This window comes from Bos indicus, chromosome 4 (assembly GCF_029378745.1).
Source record: "Bos indicus isolate NIAB-ARS_2022 breed Sahiwal x Tharparkar chromosome 4, NIAB-ARS_B.indTharparkar_mat_pri_1.0, whole genome shotgun sequence".
Classification (NCBI taxonomy): domain Eukaryota; kingdom Metazoa; phylum Chordata; class Mammalia; order Artiodactyla; family Bovidae; genus Bos; species Bos indicus.
In genome coordinates, this window is record NC_091763.1 from 56,832,276 (window position 1) to 56,855,648 (window position 23,373).

The following is a 23,373-nucleotide window of genomic DNA, read 5'->3' on the forward strand; positions in this document are numbered from 1 at the left end:
GTGGCCACTGCTGAGTTTTCCAAATTTGCTGGCATATTGCATGCAGCACTTTCACAGCATCATCTTTCAGGATTTGGAATAGCTCAACTGGAATTCCATCACTTCCACTAGCTTTGTTTGTAGTGATGCTTTCTAAGGCCCACTTGACTTCACATTCCAGGATGTCTGGCTCTAGATCAGTGATCACACCATCGTGATTATCTGAGTTGTGAAGATCTTTTTTGTACAGTTCTTCTGTGTATTCTTGCCACATCTTCTTAATATCTTCTGCTTCTGTTAGGTCCATACCATTTCTCTCCTTTATCGACATCCTCAGGGTGTATCTTCGTAGACTGTTTTCTTTGCTGCATCCACATGCCTATGGATCATATTATTCATATGGGTTGCACTTCTCTTCACACAATAATGTATCATGGACATTATATAGCCCACTGCATCATTCATTTTTCTGAATATCATTACATAATGTTCCACACTTAATTATTCCCCTTTTGGTGAGCATTCAGTATGTTTATGACTTTTTCCATTAGAAAGAATCCTTCATGGGAATGTATATTGGAATGCAATTATGGAGAACAGTATAGATTCCTTACAAAACTAAAAATAGAGCTACCATATTGTCCTGTAATCTTAATCCTGGCCATGTATCCAGACAAAATTCTAATTTGAAAAGCTACATGCACTCCAATTTCATAGCCGCACTATTTATAATAGTCAAGTTATGGAAGCAACCTAAATGTCTATCAATGGAGGAATACATAAAGTTGTGGTATGTATATACAATGCACACCTGAAAGTAACACGACATTGTAAATTACAATAAAAAGATTTAAAAAATGAAATAACTACCTTCTATCAAAAATATACATATGTATATATTAGTATAAAGAAGGGATCCTGCCATGTATATCTTAATGTCAATACATAGATCTCCATTGACTTGCACCCTTATTGCTGTAGAATGAATTTCTGGAATTTGAACTGTTGGATCATGGGATATACACATTCTAAATCTTATTTGGTGCTGAAAAATTATATACTGAGATTTTCAAATTACTGTTTTGGTTGTTTATTATTATTTTTTTCTTCTTCTTATCAGTTCAAAGAGAGATTTGGCCTAGCCATTCCCCGTTAGTCTGTAAATCAAAATGATTGTTGAAAGTATGTAGTTCTCAAGTATCTGCTAAGCCTCACGTGTTTGAACTCCATTCTTGCTTGGAGAGCTTGGGTGTTGGCAAAGTGACTATCGGAGTCACTTCTAGCATCATGAACAGTAGGCTGTTTCTTCTCCCTGGTCTTCGGGCGCTTGTGTGTGAGTCATGGTCAGCTGCAGTGTGCAGGAGCGTGGCCCTTGGTGCTGCGCCTCTGTATTGTTTCTTTCCTTCTCTGGAACCTGCCATTATTTTAGAAATGAACAATAAGCAAAAACTAAGCAGTGATCAGAGTTTTTTCCTTCTGTAGTCAGTAATGTTTTGTTATAACCCACCCTTTGTAATACACCCACCTTCTACCGGGGCTAAAGTTTTGTCCATATCCCTGACATTTTATGTATATAGAGAGCAGTAAAACTCCTGTTTTTTGCTGATTATGACTTTTCATATAGAGCTGTGAGGATCTTGCCCTAAGCTTGAGAGTATACATGTTCTGAAAGTTAGATACAGTACTATTATTACCTTTCATTGTCTCCCTTATATTAGCCCAATAGCTTCCAACATTGGAGAAGGCAATGGCACCCCACTCCAGTACTCTTGACTGGAAAGTTCCATGGACGGAGGAGCCTGGTGGGCTGCAGTCCATGGGGTCGCGAAGAGTCGGACACGACTGAGCGACTTCACTTTCACTTTTCACTTTCCTGCATTGGAGAAGGAAATGGCAACCCACTCCAGTGTTCTTGCCTGGAGAATCCCAGGGACAGGGGAGCCTGGTGGGCTGCCGTCTATGGGGTTGCACAGAGTCGGACACGACTGAAGTGACTTAGCAGCAGCAGCAGCTTCCAACAGTCATATCTGATCAAGTCTCAAGCCATCTATAAAACTCTGAGGCCTTAACATTATCTGCAGGACAAAACCCAGTCTCCTGATCATCTTCCTTATTTTCAATCTTCCTTCTACCCTCACTGTCCTCCATCCCTTCCCAAACACCTTTCATTGCTGTCACTTAAGATTACTGTGATTACTTGTGTATTCATCACAAACTGTATAGATAATTTTAAATTCCTCTTTCACCTCCTGCTTTAAATCTGGCTCAGGAGTCATTTTAAAAAAAAATTTAGTTTACAGTGTGCTGGGTCTTCATTGTTATGTGGGCTTTTTCTCTACTTGCAGTGGGCGGGGCCTCCTCTCCAGCTGCGGTGTGTGGGCTTCTCACTGCAGTGGCGTCTCTTGCGGAGCACGGGCTCTAGGGCATTGTGGGCTCAGTAGTTGTAGTTCCCGGGTTCTAGAGCATAGGCTGAATAGTTGCAGTTGTGGTGCATGGGCTTAGTTGCTCTGTAGCATGTGAGATCTTCCCGAATCAGAGATCAAATCCACGTCTCCTGCATTGGCAGGTGATTCTTTACCACTGAGCCACCAGGGAAGCCCCCGATGTCACTTTTTAAAAATGAAGGCTTCACAGACCACAGTCCCTCTCTGTGAGAACATGTACATTTGTTTTCTTGTATTCTTGATGACTGTGAGCTCTCTGAGCGTAAGGACTCTGTGTCCTAAGCATTAAATCTTTATTGAGTGAATCAACCCTCATAATAAATGTCTGATTGCTTCAGAAGCCATCTTTTTCCATGAAGTTATTTCAACTTATAGTCTTTATTTTATTACAAAAAAAATTGTATAGTTCTTGAAGATTGAGGACCATTTGGAAGTTATTTTTGCATAATCTACTTAGTAAATTTTAAGGATATAAATTTCAATGTGATAATTTTGATTAACACTCTTTAATTGAGTTCAGACCCTGAATCAACGGTGTCACATGTTTGAAATCTGTGGCATATTTTAAAAATAACATTTGACTATAGTCGAATCATGTTGTTATTGTTCAGGCACTGAGTTGTGTCTAACTCTGTTAGCCCACGGACAGCAGTGCACCAGGCTCCCACGTCCTTCACTGTCTTCTGGAGAGAAATTACTCAAATTCATTTCCATTGAGTCAGTGATGCTATCTAACCATCTTATCCTCTGCCACCCTTTTCTCCTTTTGCCTTCAGTCTTTTCCAGCATCAGGGCTCTTTGCAAGAGGTGGCCAAAGCAGTGGAGCTTCAGCCTCAGTCCTTCCAATGAATATTCAGGGTTGATTTCCTTTAGGATTGACTGGTTTGATCTCCCTGCTGTCCAAGGGACTCTCAAGAGTCTTCTCCAGAACCACATTTCGAAAGCATCAGTTCTTCAGTGCTCAGCCTTTTTTATGGTCCAGCTCTCACATCCGTACGTGACTACTGGAAAAGCCATAGCTTTCACTATATGGACCTTTGTCAGCAATGTGTACATAGAAGGCACTGTCCCATTTACATGAGGAGACAGTGTCCCCGGCTGTCCAGTACCTCATGAGGCCTTTTCCCCCAGATTTCTTAACTGAGGTTTCATGATCTCCAAAGGCCTGCTTCTGTGCCTCACCAATTCTGTTTCATATACAACTGATTTCTATCTTGTGTTGTTCTGATACCATCGTATATTTAAACACAAAACATTGTGTTGTATATTGTAGTCAGAAAATCTTTGTGAAACAGGAGTGTGATCTTCTTACATGTATGTATAAAGTCCCTCAGTGTCTCTACATTGTCCTCAGGGTGAATTTCCAAACTGCTTACCAGGGAAAAGGTAGGAGATTCATTTGTCTTTTTATTTGCTTATTTATCTTTGGTCCATAGTTATTGTTAGTATCCTGTTTATCCATCTTTTATGTATCCCTACCCACCTACCATTATATCTACAACTGTGGGCAAGAATCCGTTAGAAGAAATGGAGTAGCCATCATAGTCAACAAGAGAGTCCAAAATGCAGTACTTGGATGCAATCTCAGAAATGACAGAATGATCTCTGTTTGTTTCCAAGACAAACTATTTAGTAACACAGTAATCCAAGTCTATGCCCTGACCAATAATGCTGAAGAAGCTAAAGTTGAAGGCTTCTGTGAAGACCTACAAGACCTTCTAGAACTAACACCAAAAAAGATGTCCTTTTCATTATAGGGGACTGGTATGCAAAAGTAGGAAGTCAGGAAATATCTGGAGTAACAGAGTAATTTGGTCTTGGAGTACAGAATGAAGCAGGGCAAAGGCTAACAGAGTTTTGCCAAGAGAATACACTGGATATAGCAAACACCCTCTTCCAACAACACAAGAGAAGACTCTACACATGGACATCATCAGATGATCAATACTGAAATCAGATTAATTATATTCTTTGCAGCCAAAGATGGAGAAGCTCTATATAGTCAGCAAAAACAAGGCTGGGAGCTGACTGTGGCTCAGATCATGAACTCCTTATTGCCAAATTCAGACTTAAATTGAAGAAAGTAGGGAAAACCACCAGACCATTGAGATCTAATGAGAGATCTAAGTCAAATCTCTTACGACTATACAGTGGAAGTGACAAGTAGATTCATTCGAGGGATTAGATCTGATAGAGTGCCTAAATAACTATGGATGGAGGAGGTTTGGAACCTTCAGCAGGAGGTAGGGATCAAGATAATCCCCAAGAAAAAGAAATGCAAAAAAGGCAAAACGATTATCTGAGGAGGGCTTACAAACAGCTATGAAAAGAAGAGAAGCAAAAGGCAAAGGAGAAAAGGAAAGATATACCCATTTGATTGCAGAGTTCCAAAGAACAGCAAGGAGATAAGAAAGCCTTCCTCAGTAATCAATGCAAAGAAATAGAGGAAAACAATAGAATGGGAAAGACTAGAGATCTCAGAAAATTAGAGATATCAAGGGAACTTTTAATGCAAAGATGGACTCAATAAAGGATGGAAATGGTATGGACCTAACAGAAGCAGAAGATACTATTAAGAGGTGGCAAGAATACACAGAAGAACTATACAAAAAAGGTCTTCAGGACCCAGATAATCATGATGGTGTGATCACTTACCTATAGCCAGACATTCTGGAATGCAAAGTCAGGTGGGCCTTAGGAAGCATCACTGCGAAAAAAGCTGTACAACGTTTTTCTTATTCCAGTTGAGCCATTTCAAATCCTAAAAGATGATGCTGTAAAAGTGCTGCACTCAATATGCCAGCAAATTTGGAAAACTCAGCAGTGGCCACAGGACTGGAAAAGGTCAGTTTTCATTCCAATCCCAAAGGTAATGCCAAAGAATGTTCAAATTACCACACAGTTGCACTTATCTGACACTCTAGTAAAGTAAGGCTCAAAATTCTCCAGGCCAGGCTTCAACAGTATGTGAACTGTGAACTTCCAGATGTTCAAGCTGGATTTAAAAAAGGCAAAGGAAGCAGAGATCAAATTGCCAACATCCACTGGATCATTGAAAAAGCACAAGAGTTCCAGAAAACCATCTACTTCTGCTTTATTGACTATGCCGAAGTCTTTGACTGCGTGGATCACATCAAACTGTGGAAAATTCTTCGAAAGATGGGAATATCAGACCACCTGACCTGCCTCCTGAGAAATCTGTATGCAGGTGAAGAAGCAACAGTTAGAATTGGACATGGAACAGCAGACTGGTTCCAAATCGGGAAAGGAGTATGTCAAGGCTGTATATTGTCACCCTGCTTATTTAACTTATATGCAGAGTACATCATGAGAAATGCTGGACTGGATGAAGCACAAGCTGAAATCAAGATTGCTGGGAGAAATGTCAATAATCTCAGATATGCAGATGACACCACCCTTATGGCAGAAAGAGAACTATAGAGCCTCCTGATGAAAGTAAAAGAGGAGAGTGAAAAAGTTGACTTAAAACTCAGCATTCAAAAAACAAAGATCATGGCACCTGGCCCCATCACTTCATGGCAAATAGATGGGGAAACAGTGGAAACAGTGACAGATTTTATTTTGGGGGGCTCCAGAATCACTGCAGATGGTGACTGCAGCCATGAAATAAAAGATGCTTGCTCCTTGGAAGAAAAGTTATGACCAACCTAGACAGCATATTAAAAAGCAAAGGCATTCCTTCGCCAGCAAAGGTCCATCTAGCCAAAGCTATGGTTTTTCCAGTGGTCATGTATGGATGTGATAGTTGGACTATAAAGAAAGCTGAGCACCGAAGAACTGATGCTTTTGAACTGTAGTGTTGGAGAAGACTCTTGAGAGTCCCTTGGACAGGAGTGAGATCCAACCCATCTATCCTAAAGGAGATCAGTCCTGAATATTCATTGGAAGGACTGATACTGCAGCTGAAACTCCAATACTTTGTCCACCTGATACGAAGAACTGACTCATTAGAAAAGACCTTGATGCTGGGAAAGATTGAAGGCGGGAGGAGAAGGGAGCGACAGAGGATGAGATGGTTGGATGGCATTACCAACTCAATGGACATGAGTTTGAGTCAACTCTGGGAGTTGGTGATTGACAGGGAGGCCTGGCGTGCTGCAGTCCATGGGGTCGCAAAGAGTCGGACATGACTGAGCAACTGAACTGAACTGATTCACCTACCCGCCCCATTTCTGAGCACTCCCTTTTGCAGCCTGGGTGAGCTTGTGTTCTGTCTTGCCTCTGGGGCTGGGAGGTGCCCTTCCCTTGGCGTGAAATACCTGTGAAAGTGTTAGTCCCTAAGTCCTGTTAGACTCTTTGGGACCCCATGGACTGTAGCCTGCCAAGCTCCTCCGTCCATGGTATTTTCCAGGCAAGAATACTGGAGTGGGTTGCCATTTCCTTCTCTAGGGGATCTTCCTGACCCAGGGATCGAACCCAGTTCTTCTCATTGCAGGTCTGTAATGCAGGTCAATTGTAGTGACTTGCAATATGGTCACTGCAATTAATGACCATATTAATTATTTTTAGTCTCTTCTAACTACAAGAGACTTTAAATTGTTAGTCACTCAGACATGTCTAACTCTTTGAGACTCCATGGACTGTCGTCTACCATCTGAGCTATCAGGGAAGCAGTGAAATAGCTGGCCCACAGATTTATCCTAGTTTGTAGCACATCCTTAAATAGATGAGCACTCATCTCTCCCACAAAACTGAGTTTGAGGAAGGCAGAGGTCATGTTCAGCTAACTCACTATGGTGTGGCCTGTTGCAGGTACTGTGTACATATTCTTGCATGAATAAATGAAAGAATATATTTTATCCCACTAGGTGTCCCCAGCCTCTTTTACAGTGCCTAGCACATATCAAAGCACCCAATATTTATGAATGAATAAATGTTAATGATTATCTAACACCATAGCAATTACTTCTGCTTTCTTTTCTATTTGAATTTGAGACTTTTTATTGTTTGTGAAGGTTTTCACCTGAACCTTCCTCTTTGAACCTCTTGCACTGCAAAAAAAAAAAAACTATTGCTGTGAAATAACACCTCCCTATTTTTTTTTTAAATTTTGATCCCTTGTTTGAATAATAACCAGCAATGCAATTAAAAAACTATGTTGTGCTATTTGAAGTTAACAAACAAAAAAGAAACTGCTGCCAGGCTGCCAATTTTAAAATAATGGCATATGAAACACTTATTTCTGTGTGCTATCCAAACCAGAGTATGATTGCAACAGTGTTCTTTTTTTAAATTTTAAAAAGAATCTGTTACTTATTGTTCATATGTGCAAAATAATTTCACTTATCTGTGTAGACATTCTTGTTTAGTGAAAAGTCCTTAGAACAGACAAGGAAATACCCTTGCATTTGGGGAGGGATGGGATGTTAAGCCTCATATTCAGGTCTTGGTGCTTTAAAATATTGGAACTGAGTTTGAAATGTAACCTGTCACAAGGCAATTGACAAGAATACTTGCTGAACCCTTTTAAGTACCACAGTGGAATGTGCTTGTGTTACCATCTACTGAAACATTAACCTACAGTTTAGAAATATAAAAAGTTTTGCATACTGCATGAATAGATGAGTGACCGTGTTAATTATTTTTAGTCTCTTCTAACTACAAGAGACTTTAAAGTGTTAGTCACTCAGTCATGTCTGACTCTTTGAGACTCCATGGACTGTCGTCTACTAGGCTCCTCTGTCCATGGAATTCTCCAGACAATAATACTAGAGTGGGTAGCCATTCCCTTCTCCAGAGGATCTTCCCAATCCAGGGATTGAACCTGGGTCATGCATTGCAGGCAGATTTTTTTTTACCCTCTGCTGCTGCTGGTAAGTTGCTTCAGTCGTGTCCAACTCTGTGCAACCCCATAGACAGCAGCCCACCAGGCTCCGCAGTCCCTGGGATTCTCCAAGCAAAAACACTGGAGTGGGCTGCCATTTCCTTCTCCAATGCATGCATGCATGCTAAGTTGCTTCAGTCATTTCCAACCCTGTGCAGCCCCATGTACAACAGCCCACCAGGCTCCCCTGTCCACCAGATTACCTAGGCAAGAATACTGAAGTGGGTTGCCATTTCCTTCTCCATTTTACCATCTGAGTCACCAGGAAAGCCCAACTCCTTGCATTATAAAGCCTCAGAGCTCAGCTCCAGAGAGGTTAAATAAATTATCTAGGTCATTGAGTTTGTTAATGGCAGAGGCAGGATTAAAATCTAGATTTTCTGATCTCAGTATAATGTTCTTTTATTTTTCATTATAAGATTTCTACAAATGAATGTGTTTGGTTCCACAAAGGTAGATGAAGCTTAGAAAGCTACTTGAGACAGTGAGAGGTTTTCTTCAGGGAAATAAAGGTTGATGTCAGTTTGTAGGCTCTGGCCCAAGGCCCCATGCTGCCATGCCTTTTATTTTACGAGATAAATGGGAATAGGAAAATAAGATGGTACAGAAACAGGTTGTATGTCGCCAATCCTACACCTGGAATAACTTAGCCTTTGTCCCCTGCACTACAAAACAGCAGTCAAAGTTGCTAGCCCTGAAGATAGATATCTTGCCTCCTGTAGCCAATTTTTCAGCCATTTTTTTTCCCTCTGTGCAACAGACATCCCTCTCTCCTGTTCCCTACTGTGAGGGGTGCTGCCTCCAATTTCCAGTTCTGTTTAATGATTAGAGTAGAAAAGATGAAACGTCAGCATTTTAGAACCTACAGTGGTAAAGATTTCACCTGCCAATACAGGAGATGCAACAAAAGATGTGGATTCGATCCCTGGATCAGGAAGATCCACTAGAGAAGGAAATGGTAATCCACTCCAGTTTTTTTTGCCTGGAAAAGTCCATGGAGGGAGGAGCCTTTTGGGCTACAGTTCATGGGGTCACAGTCAGTCACGACTTAGCAACTGAGGGCGCGTGCACACACACACACACACACACACACACAAGTGCATGTGTGCTAAGTTGCTTCAGTAGTATCTGACTCCTTGCGACCCTGTGGACTATAGTCCACCTGAATCCTCAGTCCATGGGATTCTCCAGGCAAGAATACTGGAGTGGGCTGTCATTTCATTCTCCCAACAAAAGTACTTGTAAACTATGAAAAACAAGTGACTCCCCACCTTCAGGATTTTTCTTAAATATCTATCTAAGCAAATACATCAAGACAGAAAAGTAAAGTGAGGTATAACACTTCGAAAGGTAAATGCAAACAGTTTTTGCAAGGGTTATATGTGTTCGTGTCTGCAAAACACAGAAGAATCAACAGGAAAACTGAAAAAAGTTTTCGAAATGCATTAAAAAGAGCTTCTCACAGTTTTGGTGTGCTAATGACCCCCTATTGCAACGGAGGGCTAGAATGGAAGTTGCCCAAAATTATCTGACCTGAAGGAGAATATGTTTGGGCAACTGTGGTAATTCTGCCAACACAGGAAGGGTCTGTCTCACCATTTAAAGACAGATGACCTAGTGGGCATGTTTCCATATGGCATGGACTACACATCACTGTATGTGTGCTGATGCCAAAGAAGCTAAATTAAATCCTTGTCAAAATATTTATGGGTTTGATGAAAGCTGTTAGAATATATAAACACACACACACAGCTCCCACGTGTTTCTAGCTTTTTAGGATCTTTCTGTCTACTGATGGTATGGGTGACAATGATAATCTTAATTTCAAGTGGCTTACATGTTTAACCTAATGTGTTGTTAGGTTTGATAAATAAAACTCATATTTGAGGTGTTTTTCTGAGCAACACCATACTGTTACCTTCAGTGAAATTGTGAAATATATTTTCCTAGCAGTAATTAAGTTCCAAAACTATCTCTAAGTTTTCTAGTTAACAAATCTAAATCATAATTAGATTGAGCCTGTCTCTTTTTGAGTAGGGCAAGCTCCATTTCATTCATTACCTGCAGTGTGTTAGCTTCTTGAGTTCTTATCAAGTACAATGTACTCCAGCACTTTGGGTCTGTTTCTTACAACGTTTTAAGAAATGATGTTTCTATGTCTGACAATAGCTTTTTGTCAAGAGTGTTTCCAGGTGCTTGGCTTAAAGATACCATCTCCATAAATACCAGTGCCCCCTAGTATGGCATCTTTGTGAAGAATACCTTGACATACTCTTAGTTTCTAAGGACTTGTCACTGGGCTCAGCTTCATACACATCCCTCTCTATTTATTCTGCCTAGGACCTTCAGATTCTATAAACCTGCATGCGTCCCATTAATCCTGCATTTTTAGAATGCCCTTTAAGAAACATGGGTTTTTTCCTAAGATGCTTTTCAATGAGTATAGCTTTCTAAATTCTAACACCCACTTAAAGGAAAGCATAATTGAACTAAGACCCTTTGCAGTTCTCTTGAACTGAAAAGTTCTGAAGTTTAGGACACTATAATAGAAGAAAGAAAATACATTTCCCTGCTAATCTGTTAGTAGTTTTCTGTTTTCTTTTTCAAACCTAAATGTTTAGAGCTTGTGGAGAAAAACAAAGCGTCATTTCCACTATGCATGAGAAAGAGAAAGGAGGAACGTTTGGGAAGGGTAGCAAATCAAGTGGGCACTGAGAATGGGAAAGATGATTTTTTCTCCCGGGTAACGTATTGAGTATGGCTCCTTTCTGTAAGTGCTTTAGAAATGGTAACAGTAGCTGTGTGTGTGTGTGAACAATTACAGTAACTCAGTAAAATGGTCTCTCTCCTCCTTACCCAAGGATTTCCTGCTGCAGATATTTACTGTGTTCCGAATATTGATACGCCCAGAGATGTTTCCAAAGGACTGGACTGTCATGCGCTTGGTGGCTAACAAGTAAGACATTTACATTGATGATAATTGCAACTCACTGATTATGGGAAGAGGAGAATATGAAATGATACATTCACTTTTATCTCAAATTTGAAACCTCCAAATCCTGGAGTTCTTTTTCTTTGCTTCTGAGTGAACTTGTTTTGTTTCTTTGCTTGCTTGCTTTTCCTAATCATTACTATTTGTTTTAAATAGGTAGTATGTTAACATAGCTCAAAAATCAAACTGTATAACAGAGTATGCCTTGAGAAGTCCCTCTCCCACCTACTTTATTTACCCCTACTCCCAGCCTGCAATAACCACTTCTGTTTGTTTCTTGCATGTCCTTCCACTGTTCTTTTATGCAGAGCTTAGCAGGTAGCAGAATAAATGAACTGTCCTGCAAATCTTTCTTTTACATAAAAATCCTGGCACTCTTTCCAAATCAATATGTAGAAAGTCCCTCATTCACTTATGGTTTCTTTTTCTTTTGTAGCTGTATGATATTCCATTGACTAGATGTACCATAGGTTATTTAATACCAGCTTTGTTTCTGGACCCTTGAGTCATTTCTGATCTTTCTTAATTCATTTGAACTCAGAGAATACACTCAGCATCTCCCGTGTGCTGAGCACTGGGAATAAGATAGGATCCCTGAGTTACGCAGGTGAAGATTGAAGTTCCTTTTACACACCTGAGTGATGTGACCAACAGAAGGCTGAAAATAGTGCTCTGAAGGAAGTTCAGGAAGAGATAGAGACATTTGGGGAGTTACTGATGTTGACAAAATTAGCTTATATTAAGCATATTGGGGGGAAAAAGTAAAATGATCTGAGGTCAATAGTTGAATGAGTAGGAACCAGGAAAGGAGAGTAAGGGATGGTCAGAATGGCCTTCTATTCCAGGAGCTATTCCTAGAGGGCACAGCGTCAAGGGTTTATCTGCTTTCACACTTTTGGCCTCTATTATCTCAGAATTTGAAATAAAGATGAAGTGCGGTTTTTTTTGTTTGTTTGTTTTTAGGAAAGTGGCTTGATCTTTATCTCCACACTTATAATTTACCCTATTTCATAAGCATCCTTTCCTCCAGTCCACATTTGCCTGTCTCTCCTTCCTCCTCTTCTCCCATCCCCTAAACCCTCATGCTCAGGGTGAAGGTTGGCTTCTTCAGGTATCTGTTCATGGGTCAAAAACACCATCTGTCCTCCCCAGGTACCCAAATAGGATGAAGGTAAGAACCCCAGGAAGATAGGATTTGATGTTGATTAGAGATGCCTAATGTGACTTCTGCTGCAGTACACATTTAGAGATGAGGAGGTGTTAAAATGCTGTGTTAAAAACTTTGTGAAGTAACAAATTGTATAATATGGCATATTATATTTTACATAAGTACAGAAACAGCTTTTCCATTTTGAAGACTAATTGAGAATCCTGAAATAGCTCTCTTTAGAATTTAACATATTTAGTCTGATATCTGTGAGTAGAATCAAATATCTCTTCATCTGGATGTCCAGCTACAGGTTTAAGTGGGAACCATTGGTCATGTTTCTGGCCTCATTACCAAACAGCAAATATTCTGGGTACCTGGAGAGGGTGTTGAGTGGTCCAGGGAGCCAGCACAGGAAGGGGTCTGTGCTGTTGACATCATCATCATACAGCATCATTGTTTGGTCATCCTGCCTGCCCTGTGTACAGAGGGATATTTTGACTTGAATTAGAATTTCCAGTGGCAGACATTCAAACTGAAAGTGAATTTAACATTTTGTTCCTTTTGTATAAAGGTGGTGGTTGAGCTTCTGAAAACCATGACAGTCATGTGGCTTATGATAGGAAATGCCATCTCACTCTGCCACCACCTAAAAATCTACTACATTTGGCAAGACTTTATGGTCATGTGAGTGGGGAGCAGACTTATAAGTCAGATTCTGTTTTTGAGTAAACTTATAATGTTCAAGATTTCCATCCCTAATGTTAGCTAAATAGGAGCATGGTTCTGTTAGAGGTGAGCTCTGTGTAATGTGTTTAAACCACAGATTAGTCCCATAGCAAACCTAAGAAAAAGGTCGTAAGACTTTGCTGAATGCAGTACCATCATTCCATTGACACCCAAGTCAGTGCTGATAGGAATCTGGCACTACTTTTCCCCTGGTGATATTTGACTGTGGTATATCCAACCTAATTCATAGACAGGACTCCACAGCCTGTGAACCACCTGCCAAGTTGGAATAGACCCCCTGATTTCTGCTGTTCAGTTTCCTTTCCTCTCCTCATTTAACTGTCATAGTCATTTCCCATTCAAACCTTGAAAGCATGTGGGATCTTTCTTGTGTGATAATGGTTTTTCCAGTAGTCATGTATGGATGTGAGAGTTGGACTATAAAGCTGAGCACTGAAGAATTGATGCTTTTGAACTGTGGTGTTGGAGGAGACTCTTGAGAGTCCCTTGGACAGCAAGGAGATCCAACCAGTCCATCCTAAAGGAAGTCAGTTCTGAATATTCATTGGAAGGACTGATGCTGATGCTAAAACTCCAATACTTTGTCTACCTGATACGAAGAACTGACTCATTTGAAAAGACCCTGATGCTGGGAAAGATTGAAGGCGGGAGGAGAAAGGAATGACAGAGGATGAGATGGTTGGATGGCATCACAGACTCAATGGACATGAGTTTGAGTGAACTCCAGGAGATGGCAATGGACAGGGAGGCCTGGCGTACTGCAGTCCATGGGCTCGCAAAGAGTTGGACATGACTGAGTGACTGAACTGAACGTTCAGAAATAAACCTTCAGCTATTTGTGTCTTATCTGTTAAAAGATATAAACATCAATAGTATTGATAGAGAAATAAATCTCTGAAAGATATTTTAAATATCTTAAAAAAGAGCCCACGTCAGAAATTAAAAGGTTTTACTTTGTTAAATTGTATAGAAGCAAGTTTCAGAAGCTAGATCTAGGTCCCTGAAGTTGACCACCTTTTCTTCCATGACACTAACTTTCTTAGAGAAATATTTGAGAAGTGCCCCTCAAAGAGGCATTTTCACCTAAACTTCCACTTTTACTACCCACTTGCATGCTTGATACATGTCAAATTGCTGGTAACTGGCCCAGAAGTCACCATCGCCTAGGCTTGAACTCAATTGAGTAGCTCATCCCACAAAGTATCTGTTCTTTTGTATGTTGGTCCTTTCTTCCAGTGTTTTCAAGGCAGTTAAATGCTATCTTTAAACTGTGCTGTCCCAAATCCTGTAGCTTCTCTGCATTATGTGAGGTCCTACCAAAAGCCATGACTTATAAATACCTGGCTGTTAGTATGGTCTTCTGTTTTTTTCTACCTGAATGTCTCATGTTGTGTGTTCAGGCTGAATTTCCCAAGGATAAGAAAGCTGACTTCTGCTTGCCTGCAAAGCTTAATTGTGCCTGGCCACTGTAAGTTCTTGGTAGATGTTTCACATGAGGACAACTGCTCAATCTGAGAAAGAAGGAACATAAGGAAGATGAAAATTGAGTACCAAAAATACAGGACACTTTGAGACAGGCTTCTCTCCACCCTCTTCCATACACATTGCAAAATACAGTACAAAAATAAAGTCACAGCTTTATACATATTTTCAAGATTTGCTTAGTGAGGAAAGTAAAAATTCCCTAGCCCTGCAGTTAAAATTTCAGACCCTTGTTTTGTTTATCTTCTCTGCATGTTGGCTTCAAACATTTACTTTTGTGTGTGTGTGTGTGTGTGTGTGTGTGTGTGTATGTGTTTTCCCACCAAACACTGAATTGTTTAGCTGATTTACCTTCACCAGTTTATGTTCAAATGAGACATATATAGCAAATAAGTGATTTATGGAATCAGAGTCTTAGGGAAGGTCATCCATTCTTTCATTGACTCCTTCATTCAGTAAATATTTTCTAGTGCCTAATCTGTAAAATAAGTGTCATCATGATAAAAAGCACAGTTCTGAGAGGGGGGTTGTGAAAGGAACTTTGTTCTGGACTGGAATAGGAGGAGTTTTTATGAAGGAGTGAAACTTGAGCTGAAATCTGTAGCAGGAGTTAATAGGTAGACAGCAAAGGAAGGCTTCTTATCAGCAGGAATAGCATGCACACAGGCCCTGTGGTCAGAGTGAAGATGGCACATTCAAGGATCTGGAAGATTGTGTGGAGGAAATGCGAGGAGGGAAGGAACCAGTAAAAATGAGGTTGGAAGAAGACAAGGTCCAGATATTAGGCGGTAAAGAGACAAGGGAGAAACCAGGAAAGACCAGTTAGGAGCTTAATACAGCAATCTGGGTAAGAGACCATGATGACTTGAACAGGTGGATTGCAATGAAGGTAGTGAGAAGGTCAGTTTTTTGTTTGTTTGTTTGTTTTTTGTTTGTTGAAGGATAATTGCTTTACAGAATTTTGTTTTCTGTCAAACCTCAACATGAATCAGCCATAGTTACACATATATCCCCTCCCTTTTGAAATTCCCCCCCATCTCCCTCCCCACCCCACCTCCCTGGGTTGATACAGAGCTCCTGTTTGAAAACAGAGATGACAAGACTTGCAGATGGCTGGATGTGAGCAGGAAAGAAAAAAGTTTGAAGATGGCTCTTAGAATTGTGGCCTCAACAGAAGGACAAATGGTGGTAACATTCACTTAAATGGAAAATACTGAGAGAGGAGTGGAGAGGTGAAGGATCCTTTATTGAGCAGAAATTTGAGATGCTGTTAGATACCCAAGTGGAGATGTAAGAGAATAGGCTGGACATGCTTGTATGGAGCTCAGAGAAGTTAAGACTAGCGACATGCTAGTACGTTTGAGGTCCTTGGCATTGGGTAGTATTTGAAGTCATCAAACTGAATCAGAGCACTCTAGAGGAAACTACAGATTGAAAAGAGAAGCCTACTTAAGACTGGGCCCTGCGACATGCCCACCTTCCAAGGTCAAGATATTTGGAAGCCACCAGCAACAGAGATGGAAAAGGAGTAGCCTATGATGTAAGATGAGAACCAGAAGGGCATAATATCGACCATATGAGAAAAATATTTCATAAAGCAAGGCGGTAAAGAGCTTCTGGGAGGTTGGAGGATGAAGACTTGACAATTATCCCTGGGTTTTGACAGTGGGATGCAGATACTGGTGACCTTGACAAGTGCTGTTTCAGTGGAGTGGTAGAGATGAAAGTCATTAGAGTGAATTTGAGAGCAGATGGGAATTGAAAAAATGAAAGCAATAATTATCAGCTCTTTAGAAGATTTTGCTGTAAGAAGGAGCAGAGAAATGTGGCTATATCTGGAAGGAGATATGAACACTAAGATTCATTTCTGAATATGGAATATTATGCATGTTGGTTTACAGATACGAAGGGCACAGAAAAAAGAAATATTGATAGTGCTAAAGAAAACAGGCCTAAGTGAAGAAACAGTGTCCTTGGGTAAGCCAGTAGGGGTGAGATCAAGTACAGGATTTCTCATCGTGCCTGTCTGAGAACACCTTTCCTGAAGGTAGCGCTGTCCGCTGTCAACTTGCACTGGAAATTAGGTCAGCTGCCTAAGCATACAGTTTAGTTCTGTTGACATTGTTTTTTGTGGTGAGACGTTCTCAATGAAGGAAGCTCACCACACTTAGGATAGCACTGATAAAGTACCCACCAAGAAGCTTGGCTTTAGCTAGGAGCATTGATCCGTTGTAACAGGAAGGAAGACAAAGTATGTGACACTGACTATGAAAGGTTTTATGTTAGAGTAGATGATCTGTTGAAAGTGAAAACTTGGAAGTGTTAGTCCCTCAGTCATGTCCAACTCTTTTCAACCCTGTGGACTGCAGCCTTTCAGCCTCCTCTGTTCATGGAATTTTCCAAGCAAGAATACTGGAGAAGGTAACCATTCCCTTCTCCAGATGTTCTTCCCAACCCAGGGATTGAGCCAGGGTCTCCTGCATTGCAGGCAAATTCTTTACCATCTGAGCCACCAGGGAAGCCTGAGGTCTGCCAGGCTCCTCTGTCCATGGAATTTTCCAGGCAAGAATACTGGAGAAGGTAACCATTCCTTTCTCCAGATGTTCTTCCCAACCCAGGGATTGAGCCAGAGTCTCCTGCCTTGCAGGCAGATTCTTTATCATCTGAGCCACCAGGGAAGCCCAAAGTCTGTTGAAGACCCATTGAAAAATAATTACTATTGCTTTTTGTTGACGGTGGGGTTTTTCTATTAGGGTCATTATCTTTAAAAACTTTACTGTGGCGGGGCGTGGGGAAGATAGTGATTTTTATCAAAAACTATATTACTAAGAGAAATGTGCCGTACTTCCAGAGTTAAAGCAAATATTTACAAAAGAATTGCCTGCATCTCCTGGTGAGGTGTGAGGAGTTGGTAGAATGAATACATGAGGAAAGGGAAGAATTCATTAGGATTTAAGTCTAATAGGACAAACAAACAAACAAACAAAAACTGAGGCTGTTGCCACATGAGTGATTTTGTACCAACACTGCCCAGAGGAGAAGGTCATGGGATTTCTAAAAATCCTTCCATTTCAAGAATCTTTGTTGATTCTTTTGACCTCACCCGCACTGCATACCTCCCTGACTAAAAGCAGAATCACTTCTTTTCCTGCCTTCCTGTTTTGGCTTATTCTGTGACCTCCACTTGGAGTGGCTTTCTCCATCAGCTTTGCCTGTCTTAATCTCAGTCTCGTCTTCAAAATATGCATAGAAACAGTATTGGTTCCTTTACAGTGATAAATGTACCATACCAATAATAGATGTTAATAATAAGGGAAACTGGGTATGACGTATACAGAAACTCTCTGTATTATCTTTGCAATAATCCTGTAAGCCTAAAACTGTTCTTAGAAAAAGTTTATTTAAAAAAAAAAAAGCTATAGAAAAGTATAAAAAGTTCTACAAGGCTTACACTTTAGAAATACCTAGTACAGCAAATAATTATCACAAACCATAGATTTAAATACTGGTTTGAAACTACAGTCATTCAGCAAACACTTACTGGGCTAGGCCCTTGGTGATGCAATGTTAACCATAGACAAATTTCCCAAATATCATTGCTCACCGAGTTCCAGCTCTCATCATCTTCTTTTCCATCTCTAACACCAGACCTCAAAATGAATGATCACGTGCATCAGAATCACGTGGCTGAGCCCTGGCGTGATCTTGCCAAGCCATAGCCTTTGGTGAGACCCTAAAGCCTCATGTATCTTTCAGGTACTACTCATGTACTGACATTTGAGGACCACTAGCTTAGGCCATGGATAAGGCAATGGCAACCAACTCCAGTACTCTTGCCTGGAGAATCCCAGGGACAAAGGAGCCTGGTGGGCTGCCATCTCTGGGGTCGCACAGAGTCGGACATGACTGAAGCGACTTAGCAGCAGCAGCAGCAGCAGCAGCAGCTTAGGTCAGTTTCCCTGATGGCCATCCAGGATTTTGATCTGCCCTCTTAACCCTCCAGCTTATAGGGAATTTGTCATCCTCCGAGTTTAGATCTCCTTAGTTTTTCAGTGCACAAACATTAACCTTGTTGATGCCCAATTTATCCAAAAACTGGATATTGGAATCCAAAATATTCAGTCCATTTATAATTTATGGAGATGGGCTTTTGCTTGAGCAGATTATCAGGTTAAAGTAGTTTTCAAAAGGACAGTTTATAGGATGAGGTTTCTCTAGGGGGAATGACATTGCATAAAAATACTTTCTAAATGCCAGAAATGAGGTGGCAGCTGGAAAACTTGAAGAAAGAGCTTTGCTTTCCTGTCTGCTAGTTTCTCTTTTATGTATACATTTATCACGCTGTGCCATAGATTAGGGTTGTCAAAAGTGATCCTTATGGTTGCATCACTATGGCAGACACCAGTATTTTGACCATTTGTAGTAACAGATTGCAAACCTTTCTTGGCTATTGAATTGGAGCCCTGAAATTTGAAAAGTCCACATATTCAGAAACTGAGTCATGAGTAAAAGAATAAAACCAAAGGAGCCACATGGTTTTGGGTAAATTAGAACAAGTAAAGAAAAATCCTTAAACACTACAGGTTTCCACCACAGTGAAGGAGCCATAATATATATGTGCCTTTTTAGCTGATTGAGGGCCTGTATGCCAGGAAACTGTCTTAGTGCTGAGGCATAAAAAGCTCTGGGAGCTGCCTCTGTGACTTGGGCTGAATATTATAAGCATAAATGAAAAGCAATTGAAATAGTCATTTTAAGATCTTTTTAGCCCTGGGAAGTCATATTTTTGAAGGTCTTATCCCTCATCATACCACCTGCCGCATGCCAAAATGAAAAGCAGTTTTTACATTTTGTTTTTTAAAGTATTGGCCTATGTAATAAATTGCCAGGCTTCCCTGGTGACTGAGACTGTAAAGAATCTTCCTGCAATGCAAGAGACCCAGGTTCGATCCCTGGGTTGGGAAGATCCCCTGGAGAAGGAATGGCAACCCACTCCAGTATTCTTACCTGGAAAATCTCATGGACAGAGAAGTCTGGCAGGCTACAATACATGTGGTTGCACAGAGTCGAACATGACTGAGCGACTAACAAACATATGCAGTACTTTCCAAAACCCCTGAAAAGGCCTGTGCCCTGTAGTATTTATGCCTGATGATAAAGCACCCTTGGTAAGAGGATGAGATGTTCAGTGTAGAGCAAGGATGCATGTCCTGTTAAAGAGCCACGGCAGTCATTGGCCTAAAATTCTCGAAGGCAGGAGAATGTGAAGCAGTGTTGTTTGGAATGTGTTTCTGACGTGGACCTCTCCAGAGCCTTGCTCTTCAAAAGTTGGATTGTGAATCAACAGCGTGAACGTTTCCAGGAGCTTGTAAGAAATACAGAACTTTAGCCCTATCCCAAGCCTGCTGAATCATGATATACATCTTAACTGATCACCAGGTACCCATGGAAGTTTGTCTAACTCTTAAAAAGGTTTGTCTAGAGCAGTGGTTCTCAGCTCTGGTGTACATAGGAATCACCTGGGAGCTTTACTGATCCTGAGGTCCACATTGCACCCCAGTCCAATTATTAAATCTCTGGGGTGTGATCCAGACATCTGTGTTTTTTAAAGCTCCCCAGTGATTCCAGTAAGCAGTCAGCTTGAGGCTCACAGGTCCTTTATAAAGCCAGAGAGACTCCTTGTTTACCAGCAAGTGCTGTTCAAGAAGCTGTGGATTTTGTTCATGTGTTTGGGATCTGGCATATAAATTACAAATGAGTAGTCTTTGCCAAGGAATCATCACACTTGGAAGATTGAGTTTGTTGGCTCCTTTCCACAGCATTGGGCCCAATAATCCAAATCTCAGATATGTCATGTTTTACTAACACTAGAGGTTACTGTTTCTGAACAACAGTCCAAGCTAGAGTTGCGGGCCAGAAGGTCGTTTTGATGTGAAACTCAAAACGTATCGTGGTTCTGTGTATGTTTCTTCATTGACTATTGAAGGAAAACATTTGTTAAGGATGCAAAATTTTCTTCTTTCAACTTAGAAGCCCAACAATGCAATAGGTGCTGGACAAGGAGCCCGTTTCTTGCCTGATAGCGTTCCATTTTCTGATAATTAAGCTTTAGTTTTATATAGCAAGATTTGAATGAAGTACTTTAGAAACTTAATCAGTTACCAGCATGGATTCCATCAGTGTCTATGGACAGTTGTCACTTTATACTGTTCTGATATATGTGATTTGTCTCTTTGATGTGGAATTCACTGTTGATATCTGCCATTTGGGCGATAGAAGAAACCATAGGACTTCTCAATCTCATAGGCTTTACTTATGCTTGACTTTCATAGGATGGGTCATTGGAAGGGGTAAATGACATATTAAAAGGCATGTGAATGTAACACAGTGCTGGCTCGTGGTAGAGCAAGTACCCAAGAAAATGGTGGCTTTCTTCTCTCTCTTCTTCTTAACACATTATTGACTGGGGGTTTTGGCAGAAACTAATGCCTGTGGCCAGCAATTTGTTATGTAAGTGAATGCTGAAACATCTCCAGTCAATAACAGGTGACAGAAGATGTATTAATATCTCTGTCAATAAGTTGTTAACTTGAGCTTCCATATTCAACTATCCGTTCCTTAGCCTCATTATTCGTCTCCTGCCCCACAGGGAGACTATAATAGTGACTTTTCCAACAGATTGCAATAATGAACATTTATGTTCTTCAAAAACTATAAATATTCTTCTAATGAGTAAATATTCTTTTAATCCCTGTTTTACCAGTAGGATAACCAAGGTGTGAGGTTGATGAGGTGTTTTGTTTTGTTTCATGTTATTTTACCTAGGGTCATACAATTACATCCTTCAATTACAAGTCCTGTAATGAGAACTAGGGCGTCATCACATCACAAGCACTTCCTTATGCATGCATCTTAGGAAAGGCCAAAGAGATTTTAAATATCAATCATTTATAAATTGGTGCTTCGTTTCTGGTGGTTTGGGGAGTGACCTATCTTGTTTCAATAAATGCTGTTATCTGATGTTAAATGAGCCAATTGGAATTGCATTCAGTTTTGAACATATGTTCTTGTAGCCGTAAAAAGGAGCAGATTTTGAACAAATTGCTTAACTCAAGAGTTGACCAAGGAAGCTTACTAAATCCTTTTTTAATCTCCCTAGCAGGATACAGATGACTGTATGTGGCCTCTCTGACAGGCTTTCCCTAATTCTCCAGCCCAGAGATGCCCCTTTCTCTAAAGTGCTGTAACACTCAGTTTCACACAGCTTAGTACTAGGATATAGACAATTTCACAGTCTGTAATGGTTTCTTTAGTGGCAATCTTGTCACCATGGAGAGGGAATCTGACTCCCATAGCTCTTACATGCCCACTAACACCTAAAATAGGGGAGAGCAGAGAGAAGATGGTCAAATAAATACTCAATATAATCCATTGCTTTAGCCTGCCCATTTCGTCTTTGGGCTCTCTCTCTTTTGCTGTATTTTGTAAGTTTTTATACTTTCTTCCGTGTTAATAAAATATAGACTACTGTAAATTTATTTAAAAGTTTTTGCTTTGTTTACAAATTTAAATATTGTAAAACATCAAGACAATATAATTCTGAGTCATATGAATTTATAGATTTTTCTGCATATCATTTCAGTGATAGATTCTTTTACTTTTTTTTCTAAGTGTTCTCTTTTTTATTTCTAATATGAATTATCTAATATTGTTCCACAGGCTTACTGAAGAGGTTTTCTTTTGTCTTAATTACTTTATTCTTGCCTAATAAATGGTTTTCACTAATGTGAAGTTTTCAACTTAAAATGTATTCTTTTTTATCACTAGCGTGATTATTACAACAGTTCTGTACCTATCAGATGCACTTCGGAAGAACTTCTTAAATGAAAACTTTGATTATAAGGTCAGTATCCATTTAGATGACTATCTTGCTTGAGCTAAAACGTTTTACATTGTCCCTCAAGAAATTTCCTCATGAATTTTCTTTCTCTTAGTAATAAGAAAATAAAGTTATTCTGGCTACCTCAAATTAATCTTGGAGCATATTAGTTTCAATTATGAATAATGTTAAGAGTTCTTCATTCTATTTGTGAATAAGTCAGGTCTATAACTATGTTCATCAACCTGGTCGAAATCATAGTGCTTAAGAGGAAAGAATGTGCTTTACTGTTACTGTAAATTTTGATTTTTTTTCTTTTTGATCCCCTGCAAGACAAAAAGAACTTAGTGCATAATGTTTTAAAGCATCTTTTAAAATAGAGTTTATGTAAAGAGCATATTTACAAAGTAAACTGGTTAGTTCCTTTAGATCTCTATCTTCTTATATTTTAGAATGAACTAGTGAAAAGGAAAAAAAATGAACAATTAGTAAGATTCTTTAGGGCAGATCTCTCTGTAAGTTTGTAATGTAATATGATATGCCTGGGTCTCTAAGAATTCTCAGTATACCATTTTTTAAATAGAGAATGAAAAATGGTAAATAAAGATGGGCAGTGCCTATCCTGGTTTCCCTTCTTAGTGGTGTTTTATGTTTTCGACATCTTAATTTCCCATTCTTTTAAAAATAACGTCTTTTATACTAAACATTCAATAAAATTTCCTTATCAGAGAACTAGAAAATACAAAAAGCATAGTAGAAACCAGTGGAATTTTAATGGTTGCATAATAAATGTCTTTATACTTTATAATAAAATATCAAAATTTCATAATCACCACATTACTTTTTAATATTCAG

The 23,373-nt window shown here is 39.9% G+C and overlaps 1 protein-coding gene across 3 annotated transcripts in view; it reads left to right on the forward strand.

Annotated features, from left to right (window-relative positions):
* The window catches only part of DOCK4 (dedicator of cytokinesis 4), a 477,852-nt gene that overhangs the window by 368,552 nt on the left and 85,927 nt on the right, over window positions 1-23,373 (forward strand). For all 3 annotated transcript variants that reach the window (XM_070787253.1, XM_070787255.1, XM_070787254.1), the window contains exons 27-28: window positions 11,130-11,224; window positions 22,467-22,542. In XM_070787253.1, the coding sequence (XP_070643354.1) occupies window positions 11,130-11,224; window positions 22,467-22,542 (171 nt within the window). The remainder of the gene's footprint in view (window positions 1-11,129; window positions 11,225-22,466; window positions 22,543-23,373) is intronic.